Here is an 18,242-nt window from a genome sequence, read left to right on the forward strand (position 1 = left end):
AAACACCTTGAAAAAGCACTGGAACGCCAAAAAAAGGTAATGTATATCGATTATTTACACAGAACTTTGTGCTTAAAAGAATCTTAAAAGTATTTTGTAATCATCACATAGAAGAAACAAAGCTAAAATACCAAATATTTGACATTGTAAGTTGTAACAATTTATTAAATCATTTTAATTAAATATATTTCTTTGTAAAATGAAGGTCAAAAAGCAGGGCGCTGAGGGTTGAGCCATAGAATAAAAATAAAAAATGGGGACGGAAGCAAAGAGGTTATCCATAAAGAAGCCAGAGAGTTGGGTGTCCAATCACAAGAAAGGGATTTTGGTTTCAGAGTTGGTCCCTGGAGGCAGCAGGAGGACTGAGGAGGGAGGGGACTTTGCTGAGACAAGTTGGGATTTTACACACTACTGTGGCTACAGAAAAGCTAATTGAGGTGGATTGAGTAGTTTGACTGGAAAATTATTTATTCTCTGTGATTTTCCAAGTAATTTTTCTTTGAGTTTAACATATTCTGTCAATGTATTTTCTCAAATAACATGGACGCAATGTCTGTGAGTCAATTTCACACCCACGTAAGACACTTTCCATGAAATGAGGAAAAAACAAAAGGTTATTTGTTTGTTTAGTCACAGCAGTGAGCCATCTTAGAGAGGACATTCCCTCAGTGCATGCCACCACCATCTGGGTTTACCTTGCAAATTCTGTCAGTAGAGAAGATTTGTTATGACTAGAGACATGTTGTGCACTGATGCGTGTCGTTACAAATATTTCATAACGTTTGTACTAAGTGAAAAATTAAACCCTTTGTGTGATGGTGATGTGCACGGGAAGACCTCAGAGAGTTTGGAGAAAAGTTGGGAGTACACTGTTTAAGACTTCAAAGAGTTAAGAAAGGTTGGCAACCACACACAGTCAACTCATACCACAGCAGCAGAGAAACACAGCCAGTAACCATGGCAGGAGGAGTGCAAAACAGCAATAAGAAAAAGGGTGAATGAGGGCAAGAATAACAGTAGCTTTGAAGGAACAAAAAATAAAAAGAGGGGGGGAAGGAGTTGATATTGAACGAGGGATAGAGCAAATTGGAGGGATAAAACCTTAAGGTGGAAATAAAAGCTTGGGATTGAGGGGAAGGGAAAGAATGCAGGGATAAAAGCATTGGTTACCTGAGCGGAGCTGCTTAATTCGTCCGTTGTTATTGGACGTGTTGACCGGTAGGAAATCCTTGAACCAGGTAATTTCTGGGTCAGGGTTGCCGCTAGCAGCACAGAGCATAGTGGCGGTCCGAGAACGCTCCACCACTTTCAACTGGGGACCCATGTCTATAGTGGGGAACCCAGAAGGCAGCTGGTCCTCTAGAAACATCAAATACATGAGTCAAACAGAGATGAAAAATAAAAATACACAATCAACATCACCTGCCATGTTTAACATGTGAAAGGATTTTAAAAAGGATGGGTTTATTTCTTAACACTATTCAATATATAACAGTGTATATCGTTACAGTTACAAAACATTTGGATTTTGTTCCTTTAAGACAAAGCCAGGCTAGCTGTTTCCCCGTTTTATCGTATGCTAAGCTAAGCTAACGGACTGCTGGCTGTAGCCTTGTATTGAACAGATTCAGAGTCAAAATATGTTTTGAATTGGCCTTGAGCCCAGAGGCAACACTAGAAGAAGAAAACAATAGTGAGGTCAAATAGTAACATTTTGTTCCACCTGACAAAATATCTCACAAAGACTTCAGGCAACCGCTCTTCAAATAAAGAATCAAGTGAAAATCAAATACTCTCTATTCTGCTGAAGTCAATAACAGCTGAGCTACACTTTTTGTCCTGCTCAGTCTATGTATTGCACACAACCTTCTCCGGAAGCTCATCCCTTTGCATGAATCAAATAGGCGAGTCAAATACAGATGCATTCACTGGGACTTGAACCCTTTTGGGATCGCAAATCAAATGTGAATTCATAGACATCTGAGGCAATTAGATCAAACATGAAGAGTCGTTCCACTGTGATGAAGGAAATCAAAGGCAGTGGGCCAACTTAATTTAACTGAAGTGGGAGATTTCAGGAAGAGGTGGGGAGACAATGCTTCGAGCAGGTGGGGTATCAAAGACGCCTGCACTCAGTCAAACTGAGAATATACTGTATTCAACCTTAGAATTAAATGGGTTCAGAGCAAATCAGTTTGTAAAAACATTTTTTAACTTTCTTCAAGGCTGCACTTTGAAATTGCAAGGTAAAATGTCAGATTCATGAGTCATCTATAATAAACAACCCAGTCTCACGGCAGTTTGTGAAATGGTCACGTAATTTAATCTATTGATTCGTGTACACGGACACATTTATCTCGTTTTTTTCGTGATGGTGTTGAGATATTTCTATTATTTTAGACATTTATTTTACTATATGAGACATATAGTATGTTAAAGTGTACCATGATGTGTGTGTGTGTGTGTGTTTGTGGGAGAGGTTTTGCTGCAACATTAATGACAGGAAAGGAAAAGTTGGTAGGAATGTGTGTGTTTAGGCACTTGGTCAAAGGTCATGGAGAGGGGAAGAGGAAGAATGAGACAGGAGTGGTCTGTCTTATCTCTAGCTGGAGTCAAACAGACGTCCGGCTTGACTGGTGTTCATGAAGACAGCAACCCCTTCACATCCTGCTGGACGGAGGAAGGGGGACAGCCAATAGAGAATAAATAGACTTGTGACTTTTGAATAAGGGCTCATAACTTGGTAGACACGAGGAAGTCACAGTTGTGTGCCCGCATGTGTATTTGTATATTTTAAAATGCTGTTACTAAAGAAGTGTTAACTTTATTCTATAGTCTCAGTGATTCTTTAAGGTTTCTGGTCAAGATGGTCATCAACGAATACGCAGGGAATTCAAACTTTTTACAAAAAATCCCCTTCAATGGTCAGAACGTTTTTTAAACTAATGTATTAAGAGCGACTACGGTAGCGAGTAGTATAAAAGGCCGGAAATCCGCATAGGGAGGTTGGTTGGGTCAAACAACACAGAACTTTCACAGGGGATCGTGTCCCGCGCGTCACGTTTCCTTTCCCTGTTCTTCTTTTCCTAAGCCCAACCGTTCCGTTGTTGTCCTGTGTCCCGTTATTGTTTTCCTAAACCCAACCTGGAATCATGCTGTGATCACGAAAGATGCTTCCCATTGAAATACATTAGTTTAAAAAATGTGCTGACCACCACGAAAAAAATGAGATAAACGTGTCCGTGTACACGAATCAATAGATTAAAAAATACGTGACCATTTCACGAACTGCCGTGAGACTATGTTGTAATAAAAGTCGTTAAAGATAGACATGGTGACAAAAGACATGAGCTAGGAGCGTACATTTCTACGTTGTGTACATATGTTTGTATTTGATCTAGAAGGCAGTCTATTGTAATTTCTTACACCAGAATCCTTTGTGACTTTATCCCTCTCAACCACACAGAGCCTCATTAGTGGGAAATCCTAGCACTGAACCTCGCCAAGGAGATTCTAATTTTGGTACTAGTCCATCGAACCATAGCCGACGGGTCGTGAGACACTAGTTTTGCGAGTGCATGTGTGGCCTTTTAATAGCTTTGGTTTCAATCAATCAAAACGCCCAACAAATGGAAACATGGACATAATAAACCAAGAGAACAAGATGAGAAGGTGTTTGTGTGTACCAGTGTGTCTGTGTGGGCTAGTGGTGAAAGAGAGCAAAAGTGTAAAAAAATAGATAAATAATGGAATACAGTGAGACAAAGAAAGAGTGACAGAAAGGAAAATAGAGAAAGAACAAGGGAGAGAGCAAGAGGTAAACAGACAGAAAGGGAGAGAGAGCACAAGGGACCCATACAGCATAACAATCCTGACTCTCTCCGCTTTCATTATGCATACGCTTACTTCAAAGCCAGCCTCTCCTAGGCAGGAATAATGCATTCTATTTCATCTACCTGGGGTGGGACACTGCACCGAACATCGAGGACGCACAGTTAGAATGCTACTCCCCAAGATCATGCATCTCTCTCTGCCCCTTTTCTACAACCACTAACCCATGCTGCTGGTAAAAAAAAGAAGCAAGAGTTGTGGATGTGCGGGGAGAGGTGTGTGCAAGAACCTGCAAACGTAGAGCACAGACGAGAATACACACACACACCTTCTAAACACAAGCTTTTTGAATTTAAAACTGACATGGTGTGAACAGATATAAGTGAAAGCGTTTGAGGGCTGATTGAATGGACTGATGCACATACACACACATGTTAACACATGCACATAACCAGCTCTCTACCATCCATCATGGGTACAGGTGTAAGCAACACCAAAGTGTGTTTGGGACAAAGCTGCTCCAGTTTGTGTGTGTGTGTGTGTGTGTGTGTGTATGTGTGTGTGTGTGTGTGTGTGTGTGTGTGTGTGTGTGTGTGTGCATGCTGCTGAACAGTTAAGTACCCCCTGAGGTCAGAGCAGATGCGTAACCCTACACTCCCTTGTTGACGGAGTCTTCCACACATCCCACTCTTTCATTTGGATGTGCTCCCTCTTCAGCGTTTCCACTGTGAGAGATCCAGATAATTTCACAGCTCATAGAAAAGCCCGGTCACACAATCATGGGAACTGCCGTGAGAACACTGTCCTCTTTATATTAGACCCAAAATGAAATTCACACACATTGCTCGCTGGGTTTGTCATCTGTAAATCTGGAAGACCGCAGGTCAAGTCTGGTCTAACAATCATGGGAACTAAAAGCATGAGCTGGCTACAGTATCATAAGCTCAAGTGTAATATCTGAACCAGTGAACAAACCTGTTTCTTTCATTCACCCGGGGATAAAGAGTATAAGTGATGGATGCAATAACATTTACACTTTGAATATATATCTCTTACATTGTGTGTATAGGATGGTAGACAAAATATAAGGTAGATTTAACTATGGAGTTGTGATAGATCTTATAACTGTGTTGATCACTTTATTATAGTAGGATATGTACAATATGATGAAAGGTGGGAATATAAGGGATTATAACAGGAGGAATATAATTAGAGGTTTCCAAAATTCCAATTACAACCTGGGTCAAATTTTCCTAGTTTCGGCCATCATTCCTATCAACTTTCACTTGCATTACCAACATTTCTGCTGCAATCACTTTCCATTTTATCTTCAAATAAAGTGGTCTAGACACTTTGGCTAAACTGCCAGCTTGTTTATAACCTCTCATCTGATCGCTTAAGTTTCTTGTCCCATCAGACTTCATTTTTGCCATGTTTCAAGATCTTAGCAAGTACTTTAAATGAAAGAAAACAAAAAATCAGAACTGTCCTTTAATGTCAATTTAAGAATGGAAATTAGTTTTGTCCGAGACACATTCAGATGAATTCAAACAGACACACACTCAACTTTTACCAAATCATGAATTATACAGTATTGGACTGTACACTGGATCCTAAAGTATATAATTGCTCACAAGTTCATTATTATTTCAGCCATTGTCAATCGCAGCCGTTCACTGGAAGCCAAGATTTCAAGTAGCCTGGTTCTAATCCTCAGTAATTAAGTCGGCTGACCTTAACACCGGATCCCTCCTGTCTGACAATCAGTCACTGGAGCTGTGTCTTTACAGAGCCAGGGGAGACAAGGAGACATGACTGACAAGACTCTGTGTGTATTGCAAGAATCTGTGTGTGAATATTTCCTCACATAGTTGTCTTTGTGTGTGTGTGTGTGTGTGTGTGTGTGTGTGTTTTTGTGTGCGTGTGTGTGTGTGTGTGTGTGCATGTGTGTGTGTGCATGTTCTTTGCTGACATTTGGATACTGACAGTATATCAGGGGCTATTAGCTGCTCCCAGGTGGCCTCTTATTATCCACAACACAATGACTCCTCAGAGAAGTAGAAAGAGGCTAATCATTACATAAAGACTGACTGTCTTAGATTTAGGATATGTGTGTGTGTGTGTCTGCCTATGTGTGTGTGCATGAGTAGTTACGTTCTCGATAAAGATACAGATTAGAGGCAAGCAGAAAGCTTCCATCAAGGGAGGCAGGGAAAAATCAAAAATAGATGCAGGGACCCATAACCAAGAGCAAATACAGATGTATACACACACACACACACACACACACACACACACACACACACACACACACACACACACACACACACACACACACACACACACACACACACACACACCCACAAAGACAACTATGGGAGAGGAAATATTCTGGATGGATGGAGCGGAACAGCACAGAAGATGCGAAGAGTGGTCTGATGTGAATAATTTAAAAGTTGCTGTGTAGTGGACCTAAGAGTATGGAGAGAGTGGAGAGAAAGAGAGAGAGAGAAAAGGAACACAGTGTAAAAAAAAGAAAAGGGGAGAGCGAAAGAAAACGTAAACGGGAATGAACTTGGGGAGACAAAAATCACAGACGAGACGAGACAAAGAGAGAAGAGAGTGGAGGGGAAGAACTAGAGAGAGAGAGAGAGAGAGAGAGAGAGAGAGAGAGAGAGAGAGAGAGAGAGAGAGAGAGAGAGAGAGAGAGAGACGAGATGGTAGAACAATAGGCTTTCCCCACGAGCATGTACTGTAAAGGCAGGCAATGTGATTATCCACACTTGAGCAGCTTCACTCACTAAGACACTCTTGAGCTTCAGACTACCGGTACATAATGTTCTCCTAATGGACTCCACTAACACTAACATCACTATGTGCATTAATGGATTCTTGCTAACACTCACAAAATCTATCGCAGGATTACACTTGCATATATATATATATATATATATATATATATATATATATATATATATATATATATATATATATATGCAGGGATATATATATAAGTGATACACAGAAAAACACATTTATGGAATCAGTATTGTATAAAGGGGCTTTGATTTATGTCCAGGTATTATGATTAGTAATTTTCTTTACAGCAATTACAAAATTGTGTTTGACCGCTGAATGGAAACACAGCTTGTTCACACTGACCTCGTAGCACACTAAGTCGGGTGGAGGCAGTGATCTCTCCTGCAGAGTTGGAGGCATGGCATTCGTAAATAGCCTCGTCTCTGGGGGTCCTCAGTGGCTGGATTCTTAGGACCGAGCCGGACCCGTCGTCAAACTCTATTACCTGTAATTGGGAAAATACATTAAAGTGGCTTTAATCAATATAATATATTAACAATAGCTCAAAATGTGTAAAGTGCAAGGTTTTTTTTCTTTTGATGCTTCCTTTTTTAAAGTAATTGTTCATTTCTTACACTGCACTGTAACTTTTATTCTTTATTCGGTCTTATTCTATTTTAGCTTTTTTTTAAAACATTTTTAATTGTTTTTAATTGCTTTTTAATGTTTTATGTAAAGCACTTTTGAATTGCCTTGTTGCTGAAATATGCTATACAAATAAAGCTGCCTTGCCTAAAGTGAAAGGTGTCATTCGTAGTGACGAACATACAGAGAATTATCACCTGATTGTGCAGTCCCCCTCAGCTGTATGGAGCGTTACAGCATCTTATAGCTTATTGTTTTGGCTTTACCTCCTGCAATTTTATTGTTTTGGTTCACTCTCACTGCTCTCATCAGTGTTTTGACCACTGTACACTATACCTCACCAGGCAACAGACAAACTTATTAACTAGCTGGTGAGCATCGCTGAGCATTTAGCGGCTACAGAGCCAAATATTTCCCTCAAAAATTGGTGGAGACCTACAACTGAGCTAAAAGAGAGTGAATATTGCACTTACATTCATTAGCACAGCTTCAAAAATAATGCTAATGTTGCTCTCTGTCTGCTGGATGTTTACATGGGCAACTGTTTGCCATATCAACTTAAATACCAATGATATGTCAATGTTGTTTTTACAGTTTGTTTTTGCTGCCTCTAAAGTGACCGGGAAATCAGAAACTGCATGTTTAAAGGTCCCATATTATGCTAATTTTCCATGTTCATATAGTACTTGTATTTTGGGTTTCTACTAGAACATGTTTCCATGCTTTAATGTTGATAAAACACATTATTTTACTCATACTGTCTGTTTTAATATACCTGTATTCACCTATGAACCGCTCTGTTCTAGCATCTGTCTCTTTAAGCCCCCCTCCTGAAAATGCCCAGTCTGTACTGATTGGTCAGCATTTCTGGGTCTTCCGCATCTGCGCTCTCAGAGTCTCTGCACCGTCATTACAGCCAGGAATGACTGTAACGACACTGTAGCAGCACTTTCTACCTGTATATATTCAAGTTGTGACATCACAATCGCACGGAAGTCCTGGCGGCTTGTTTAAGTGCACGGGCTGTGTGCATTTCAGTATTTATAGAGCACCTTAACCTGCTTTATAATAAAAAAGAGAGATGGGAATCTCACTTTTTTATAATATGGGACCTTTAAAGAAAACTCCTCTAAATTCATCAAGCTTTAAAATATTGCACTGTGGTACAGATACAGTAGTGGCAGGTTTGTTTAAGTGTTTAGCTGAAGCAATGGACCTTAACTGGTGTTGCTGTTTGGTTTTAATTTTACCTTCAACGCTGTTTGCAGCTCAATGATAAACAGAAATTTTCAGAGATAAAAAAAGCCTTTTCCTATTTTTTTGTTTGCTAAAATCAAATTAAAAGAAATCCCTCAACAACTCCTGACTGGCAGGACAGAAAAGAGGAATATACAGCAAGTAGTCTAAGGTGATAGCCTATAGGGTGGATTAAAAATAAAATATTTTCCAATTGATTTAATAACAAACAGGAAGACACCAAGATTAACTTAAACCTGGGAGGAAACCCAACTTATTAAAGTGGAAAAGTACCCTGAGCTCAGAGTGACATTGACTGGGGAGGAGAGAAGCTGGTTCAACATCTCCATCTTAGAGTGACTTGTGAGGTGCTGAAATAAATAAAAGGTCAGAGCCTGCGGGAAACTAATAAGGCTGATCATATAAGAATCTCATAAACTGTAGCCTAAGGGATCATGACATATGAAAGAGTTGGAGTAGAAAGCATTTCAGACTGTTTTATAACCTTTGGAGTACCAATGAAGAAAAACAGAACAGCACAATTTTGGCTTTATATGCAAACCGGTCATATATGGTAGGCTATTTATGTATTCCCGCCCAAAACAACACTCATTATTGACTTAAATTTCAACTTTCATTGCAATATAGTGCCAACAATACAGTACATATTTCTCACAGCAGGCACTCTGATTTGTTGTCAAAGGAAAAGCACAGGTGTAACATTAAGGATGACTCTGTTCCATTTAGGCAATTTGACTGAGAATGTGTAATATTGGCTCTGAAACTGGCTAAGCTAAATGTAAGGCAGCCATTTAAAGCTTCAACTAAGAATTATTTTCATTATTAATTAATCATATGATTCTTGATTACTAAAGCAAAGCAAATAGTCACAATTGGAAAGCTGGGACAAAGTAATGGCATTTGTGCTTGAAAAATTACTTACAGGAATAGTTTGACATTTTGGGTAACAGACTCATTCACTGTCTTGCAGGGAGTTAGATGAGAAGATTGACACCCCCCCCCCCCTTACATCTGTCCATTATATATAAAGCTACAGCCAGTAAAACGTTAGCTTGGCATAAAGACTAGCATAAACAGCTAGCCTGGCTATGTCCAAAAGTAAAAACAATCCACCAGCACCTATAACCTTCAACAACTAACACATTACATCTTGTTTGTTTAATGAGTAAAGTGTAAAGTGTGAAATAAGTTTGGTTGGGGTTTAATGTGCTAGCAGGCTGTTTACCCCTTTAAGCTAGGCTAAGCAAAGTGGTATTGATCTCCTCATCTAATTCTCAGCAAGAAATAAAGTAACATTATTACATAATATGTTTCCCCAAATGTCAAACTATTTCATTAAACAATTAATTGATTATCAGAACACTTTCTGAAAGTAGAAAAAGAAAACAAAACAACAAGAACTGACCCCACGGACAAGTCATCCTGCTTTATTCAGACACAACTGTTTTACACAGCTGGTCGGGTTTCTCTTGACAACATTTCAGCATGAGAAGAAGTCAGAACTATCAGTGCAAAAAGGACACAAAGTTACACTTCCTTCATTAGTATCTCAGCATCATACCTCAAATCTCTGGTTGCTGACTTTTTTGCCTTTCTTGTTCCACACAATCTTGGGCTGTGGATCCCCTGTGGCCTGGCACACAAAGGAGGCCACCCCCCCCTGAACTCCTGTTTGATCTTCTGGGGTTCGCGTAAACCTGGGGGGTGCTGTGTGGAAAGATGTATACAAAAGTTAAGTGAAGATCAAACCCCAGATGTTGCTGTTTGTGTCAATGCTCTTAATATGACAACCATTCAGAGTACCATTCCTACTATACTAACAAGCATTCACACATACGTTTACATATTAGGCTGTACGGATTAGTTTCTAAGTGCACTCAAGCACCAGATTTCCACTTGTTGTACTACTATCATCTGTCATTCACACATGACACATCTGCAACACTTATGGTTGAGACTTTGGTTGTGCTACAGAAAGAGTGTGTGAAAGAAGAATTCTATGTGGGTGGCTTTGCGTCTGTGTGTGCATCTTTTTTTCCTGTGCACATGTGTGCACATTCCACCATGTTTTTCCCTCTGTTCCTGAACCACCAAAGAAGCTTAATATTTCTGTGCCATAAAGGATTTATGAAGACTTACTCCTGACATGACCACTAAAGCCCCTATTCTGGGGACGCCAACAATATCATAACCACAGCCTCTGCTGGATTGTGACATCACAACATCAAAAAGATTCGGCACGTCAGTCACGGCACGTCACCGCCAGCTCGCCTAATGGCATTCCAGCCAAACCAGAAAATCCCTACTTAAGGGCTTACCGCCAACCGCCCTGACAAAGGGAGAGAAATTGCTTTTTGCTGTTTAAAAGGAAGGGAGGGAAAGAGAGAGAATGCTAAGCTTTTTGGAGGAGAGAAAAAAGAGAGAGCGGGAGAGAGAGAGAGAGAGAGAGAGAGAGTGAGAGAGAGAGCGTGTGTTGAAAGAGTGGGGAGGACTGCACATAGGAGCGAGGGAGATAAAGGGAAAGAGTGGAGGGAGACAGATGGAGAGCGGAATGGGTAAGAAAGAGAGAGCATGAACAGCAGAAGTGGAGGGAGAGAGGAAGATGAGCAGGAGGTGGCTATGAGAGAGAGGGTGAGATAAAGACAGCGAGAACGAGAGAGCCAGATGTACTGGCAAACATAGTCCGAGAGCCCCAAGCTGCCCAATCAACTCTACACCTCACTGGCTCACGGCCAAATCTACCTGAATGACTGAATAGAACAGTGTGTGTTTGTGTGTGTGTGAGAGAGAGTATGTGTACATTTTTTGTCTGTTTACTTTCATCCTTGCATATACCTTTACGTATATATACACAAACTGTGCTGTACTATATTAGTGTGCTTGTGTGAGTTCATGTATATTTATTAGCGACAAAACGATTAGTCGATCGTCTGACAATTATACAATTTTAATAAGCGATAAATTGATTAATGTAATAATTTGTGAGATTTTATCCTTTTTTATATTACTGTAATATTTTGGGGGTTTGGACAGTGGCTTGATCACAACAAGCACTTTGAAGATGACGTTGGGCTCTTTTCACTATTTTCTGACATTTTGCATTCAAACGACTTATCGATTAATCAGAAAAATAGTTGTCAGATTGATAGAATCATCTAAGAATTATATATAATATGTACAGTATATCATTGAGACACACAATTTCTACATGCATGTGTGATGCATGGGCGAGTGAGCAAATGTGCGTGTGCCCATCTGAGAGAGAGAAAGAGTGAGAGAATAAAGAGAGAGAAACAGAAAGAATGAGGAGCAGGAGATTCGCTCTCTTAATCCTCTTGCTAATCTCTCTCCCACAAAACAAATGAAGTGTTAAGCCAGCAGAGCCATACTAAAAGGCACGGTACTGTAGATCTTTCAATTGCTTTTCGGATCTCTCTCTTCATATATCTCCTGTTTAATTGTCTTACGCTCTCTCTTTCTCATATTTTGCCCCTTTATCTTTCATCTGGCTCCTAATTCTTTGCCACTGAATCATTTCTTTGCCCCCCTTCACAGCTGCTCTCCTTGCTGCCTCTTTCATCCTCATCCTTGTTACTCTTTCTCCATCTCCTCCCTCCATCTCTGGGGTGTTACATAAGTCTTCCTGTCATATTGACTGACTTAATGAGGGGGGGGGGAGGGTTTGCAACGTATGCTCCACACTTGTTCTCACTCTCGCAACTCCTCTTCTCTGTTATTTTTCCTCCTCCCCTCTCTTTATGGGCTCTCATCCTTCCTCTTTTCCCTCGTCTCCCTTCCCTAAGTCCATCACTGTTTTTTCACATTCATCCTCCCTGTATGCCTCCTTTCTCTACCCTCGTATCACTTCTCTGCTCTCTATTTATGTTCCTGACTGTTGTGTCTTTTGCCAAGATCATCAGTTTCTTTATGGTCGTGCTGCTTGGTAGGATTACGCATTGACATTTAGGCCAAGGAAGGTAGGGCTCAAGCTCAAAAGGGCACTTCAATATTTATAACACTTTTAGGGGAGGGAAGAGCTACCTGAAGGTTTATTATTTCATGGATATAAGATGAAAGATAAGATGGACTTGGAAAATTCACACAATAACTTGTTCTAGTGGGGCACATGCTTAGGTCGCCAGGCGTTCCTTACAGCCTTCCTCTTTTCCCTCAATATGACCCAAGATGGATGTGAGAGGGATCTACCGAGTGGGTAAATGAGATTTAGATGGAATTAGTGCCAATCTTTCCCCTCTTGGGGGGGGGGTTGAATGGAGGGTGGCTTACATAAAGTTTGCCATAGAGTGGGATCTGATCTACACAACAGATGGCAGGAATTACAAAGTCAGCTCCCCTCTCCGGACCACTTTCGAGTCACAGCTAAAGACGTGTGATAAACTTTGATTCCAGGATGAAAGATAACAGAAATAAAATAAATGCATTTGGGTAGCACAGAACGATGGTGGCCTAGAATACAAATTTGTCGCATGAATGATATTGACTAATTCATATATACATCACAAATATGTCATCTGATATACAGGTTAAATCTGGACTGATGACATATTCTTCTATGCTTCTCCTCAAACCTGTTTTTTTATTTTTTATTTATTTAGTAAACCGTGACAAATGCAACACCATTTCTGGATAAACTCCCCTTAAATTAACCTGCAAACGTAATGGGGCTATGCACTGGAGTAGCAGAAAAGACAAATAGCAAGACTAAATGAAGCTAATGACAGTAGCTGGCAGATGCTGTCTTAACCTAGAGGGACACAGCGAGATAGATCGAGTTTTGTAAGAACAGATGCTAGCGAAAACCTTCAGGGAGTATGATTTACGAATATAGTGTATTAAGATTGGAAAATTGTATACTTTTAAGAATGGAAAGTACATATTTGGGAGGGAAAACAGATGGAACTAAGCACAAAAGATGCACATCTCAGGTTGTAAAGTTTTAAAAGTGTGATAAATAAGTGGCTCCCATACGTTTTTATGACAGAGAAATGTATGAATATGTGTTGAGCAACACACAATGAGTGAAATGTGTTGTATCCTCGGGATCCCAATTTAGAAAAAAAATAGAAAAATGCTTTTTTGTTTTTAAATTATTTGACTTGAATTGTTCTGTTCTCTGACCATTCATGTCAGAAATAATAATAATAAAACAAGACATAATTTATCCTGGGATGCACTGTGCCAGGTGATCTGAACTCACACAGATCTTTTCCAAAACTCTGCAAAACATTGCAGATTCTGTGCCCTAAGGCCTCATCTTGTGTGCCCTCAATCATTTAGCTGATCTGATGTGAAAAAGCAGAAAGCAGACAGGCCTATCCCAACAAAGCAAAACAACAAAAAGCAACTCAGCAGCACAAAATGAACTCACTCTGTCCGTTACTGCAGCTATCAAAGTTACAAATTGGAAAAGAGAAGCTCTGAGATGCTGGATTACCATGGGAGTATAAAATAACAGATAAGAAAATAGAATGACTAAGCCTTAGTATAGTTTCAGCTGAAAGAAGATGTTCATGGTAGCTAATTCTGTGTTTGAGCTTAATGCTTGGTTTATTTACTGCTCTCAGGTTGAATAGTGGATAATCCCTTAGAGGAGGAAGGGAATACATGGTTATTGACCTTCCTGATCAGGTAGATATCAGGCACAGTCATAGATGATTCTGGGTGCTACTGAGTCTGTGTGGACATGTGTTTATGTGCATGAATAGCTTTTGTGAGCATTTGTGTCTGCGTGTTGGAAGTTTTGATCACATCTGAAAAGGCTGCTTTGGATGTTGGTACAACTTGCCAAGCATCTGTGCCTGCGCCTCACATTTTCCTGTGTGTGTGTGTGTGTGTGTGTGTGTGTGTGTGTGTGTGTGTGTGTGTGTGTGTGTGTGTGTGTGTGTGTGTGTGTGTGTGTGTGTGTGTGTGTGTGTGCGTGCGTGCGTGCGTGTTCATGTCGATAGTTAGGCACGTAATGAGTAATTTATAGCCCTTGCCAGGGAAAGATCCAGCTGCACAGTGTTGTATGTGGTGGTGGGTGGTAAGCTGATGACTCCAAATGAGAACTGAGTCAGGCTTATCAGACAAGTTGAGGAACGAGGCCAATATCAGGGCCTGAGCCAGGGCCATGATAGTAAGCCTCGAGAGTGAGTGGGCAGCTGGCCAGAACCATAACTTAAATCACATTAACATCAAACCGACACATTAAGAGCAAATGATCAACTGCTTGCTTTCGTCCTGGAATGAAATTGGATTGCTGGGGCCAATAAACACAGAGAGACAGCTATCATCCTTCTGCAGCACATAAGTGTTAATTGGAAAACATTTGGTAAAATGGGTCATTTCAACTTTTGATACCATTTCACACTTAAGATTTTATGTTAATTCAAGTTGCATAAAGTGTAAGTGTCCATCTGTGTCAGTGTCTCAACCAAATCTGGAGTATTGTATTATTTATTTCAAACACTGTTTTCTTCTCATATAAAATGTGCTTATGACTTGTCACTTCTCTGTATGGATAACAGATCTGCAGTTGTTCAGCTGATTCAGCTGATGTCACCACACATCACTTTAACAACATCACTTTTACAATGATGCAATAGCAAAAGAATAAAATGCACTTTTACTGCCGATAGCAATGCATGTCCAATTAGCGTGCCGCTTACCCACCATAGCTGCCCCAGGATCTGGCTAGTGCCGAGTTAATCAGGGTTAATTTGTTAGAAATACAAGGGGATGAATTAATCAAATGGGGTCTTCTTTTATACACAGATCATTAGAAAAACATGGGCTACCCACTGGGTACACAACTTTACTGGGTCAGGGCTGGCTTCCCATGAAGATGAACAGAGGGTTTTCTCAGTGCTGGTCACAGTCTATTATTCACAGACCACTGCTCTGCTAAGTTAGAGCTAAGCTGATGCTTTCCAGGCCTCTTCACAGACGGGTGCACCTGCTAAGCTAATGCTAAGCTAACGCTGGTCAGATCCTTTTACTCACGGATGGGCGCACAGCTATGCTAGCAGCTACTAGCCTCACTGCTGCAGGCCAGCGACACAGCACACTAAGAAGCTTCGGCAGCAGAACTGCTTCATTCTCTTTCTCATCAACATGGACTTTCCTTCTCTCAGCCTTATCCGTGAATTGACATTTATAGATAACAATTGAGAACTTATTGAGGGAGTCCAAAGGGTCACTGTGCTAAAACTGAGTATGAGATTACTGATTTGAAGGTACAGTATATTCTGTGCCCTCTACCCAGAATATTAACAGTAGACTACTCCTAAAGCAGGCACTGGCAGTAAACAGTTAAAATAATAACATAGCTGTTATTGGCATTTTAATTTTGTGCATATGACTTCTGAAAATGTTTGTGATGTGACCCATTTCTGTCACCTTCTATGGAAAGATATTTGCACTGGAGTTGATGGAAAGAGGTCGTCAATCATTTAAATAAGCCTTTTTATTTTTAAGGTTTAATGTCATAGTTCGGATGAGCATGAGATGACACATCAACACCAGAGCCAAATTTCAATGCAATAAATGATTCCAGAAAATAAACCATAAATTATTTAGCTAATGACTGAAATTAGTTTTGTTGATAAGTGGCATGTTAATTAAAAACAAGGAAATTAAACACAATTTCAGCATGATTAGAGTTATGGTCATGTCTTGTATTCCTTACTCAACATCACTGTAGACCTTTCTGCTGTGTTTTGTAATAAAAAAACTGTCTAACCATGTTAACCCTCCCAATGCCTTGAGGGTAAAAAATTACCCGTTTATTAGTTTAACAGCAGCAAAAACCTCCTATATTTTAATTCTTTCATTTGGTATGAAATGTGATGACATTTCCTGGCCTGACCAGAGCATTATGAAAAGTAAATCCTCTGCATCCTTTTTAATATAAAAGCTGTATGTCATCAGGGTACAAATAATACGATCTATCTTAATTTTTAAAGAAACAGAGACCATTTTACACGCCTTCCTCTCATCATGCCTGGATTACTGCAGCCTCTTTACTTGCCTAAACGAAAAAAATCTTTTGATCGACTCCAGACTGCAAAGAACCAGGCCTTCAACCAGAACCAAGAGACATGATCACATTACTCCTGTTTTAGCCTCTTTACACTGGCTCCAAATGCTTTAGAATAGATTTTAAGATGTTACTGATTACTTTAAAGGCTCTTCATGGCCTCTCCCTGCTATACCTCTGACCTCTTAGTACTGTATGCGCCGATATATACTTTGAGATCCTCAAGCAGAGGTCCTAAAAATACACTAAAAACTAAAGAGGACAGAGCATTAGCAGTCAGGGCCCCGAGGTTCTGAAACACAGGTCGGCTGAGTCAGAGATCTCCTTTAAGTCCCTTAAAACATACTTTTATCTGAGAGCCTTTCCTGATTTGACTTAAGTTTTAATTTCCTTGAACAGCTTTTTATTTTCTTCAAAACATGTTTTTCCCTACACTGTATTGATTTTTAGACACCAAATTGTTTTTCATCTGTTTTCTTTTATAACATGATGATTTAATGACTTGTCTGTTTTTTTTGCTGCCTTTGTGAAGCACTTTGTAAAGTGGATTTTGAAAAGTGCTCTATAAATATAATCATTATGATATATATATATAATAAATATTGTCTTTGGGTCTTCTCCTGCATCTCTAGAGCTCAGACGTTAGCCAATATCGCATTTGTTTCCAGGATTTATGCTAAACTAAGCTAACTTGCTGCTGGCTCCAGCTTCATACTGAATGGACCGATATGAGAATGTTATCAATCTGCTCATCTAAATAAATTCTCTGCATTAAAGAGTATTAGCATATGTCCCAAAATCTCTAAATGAGCTTCCTATGTTGTTATATGCAAGGGAACATTTCAAAGTATCTGTAATTGTGGTCCATGCCTGTAAAAACTGCCATGATACACAATTGAATGGTAGAAAATAAATGCAGAAATGATCTCTTAAGACTTGACCAGTATGTTTACCAGTGAAACACTGAAGGCCTTTTGGTCATTTGATCATCACTTCTCAGTCCACAGGAGAAATGCCGATAGCAGATGTTGACATTTTATACTGTGGCTACGGGCAATAATGTCAACCAGGATCTTGCCTTTTCTTTGCAATTTCAGTGAGTCAGGCAATACCAATCAATCAGAGAAAAGAAACACAATCCATCTAAGAAAATAACGCTTGATTCTGTTTCACACCCTTAACTAATCCCCCGGGGCAAAAACCTTTAACCTCTGGGACCCTGCCTCTTCATCTGATGCCAGTAAATCCTGACGGTGCCTCATCCATCAGCAACAAGGAGTCATGAAGCTTGCACGAAACTAGATACTTATCGCAATCTAATCTCTTGTCTAGTCTAAGCACTACACGTGCTTACATACATAAACATATAAAACAGACAACTACAAAAATACTTACAGGGATACACACACACATGCATGTGGCACGAAACATAAAGCCTTACGGATACAGTATGCCTGAACTCAGAAATCGTTAACACACATGTATAACAGCTTCTCTGCCTTATTATGTTGTTGCCAAAGTCAAGTATTGAGCGGATTTATTTACACGGCCAAAATCACAAATTTGCCTCAAAGTGCATTACAATCTGTACAGCATACCACACCATGTAATGTATCTTTAGTAAGTACGGTATCTTTTCAAAATATATCAAATGCATCAAATATGAAGAAAA

The 18,242-nt window shown here is 39.8% G+C and overlaps 1 protein-coding gene across 1 annotated transcript in view; it reads right to left on the reverse strand.

The window, feature by feature from the left end:
* Positions 1-18,242, reverse strand: part of ptprdb (protein tyrosine phosphatase receptor type Db) — a 94,839-nt gene that overhangs the window by 47,546 nt on the left and 29,051 nt on the right. The window contains exons 3-5 of the mRNA XM_078259497.1: positions 10,094-10,239; positions 6,994-7,135; positions 1,171-1,359 (exon numbers count right to left, since the gene is read on the reverse strand). Coding sequence (XP_078115623.1) covers positions 1,171-1,359; positions 6,994-7,135; positions 10,094-10,239 — 477 coding nt within the window. The remainder of the gene's footprint in view (positions 1-1,170; positions 1,360-6,993; positions 7,136-10,093; positions 10,240-18,242) is intronic.

The sequence above is a fragment of the Sander vitreus genome, chromosome 2, assembly GCF_031162955.1.
Source record: "Sander vitreus isolate 19-12246 chromosome 2, sanVit1, whole genome shotgun sequence".
NCBI lineage: Eukaryota > Metazoa > Chordata > Actinopteri > Perciformes > Percidae > Sander > Sander vitreus.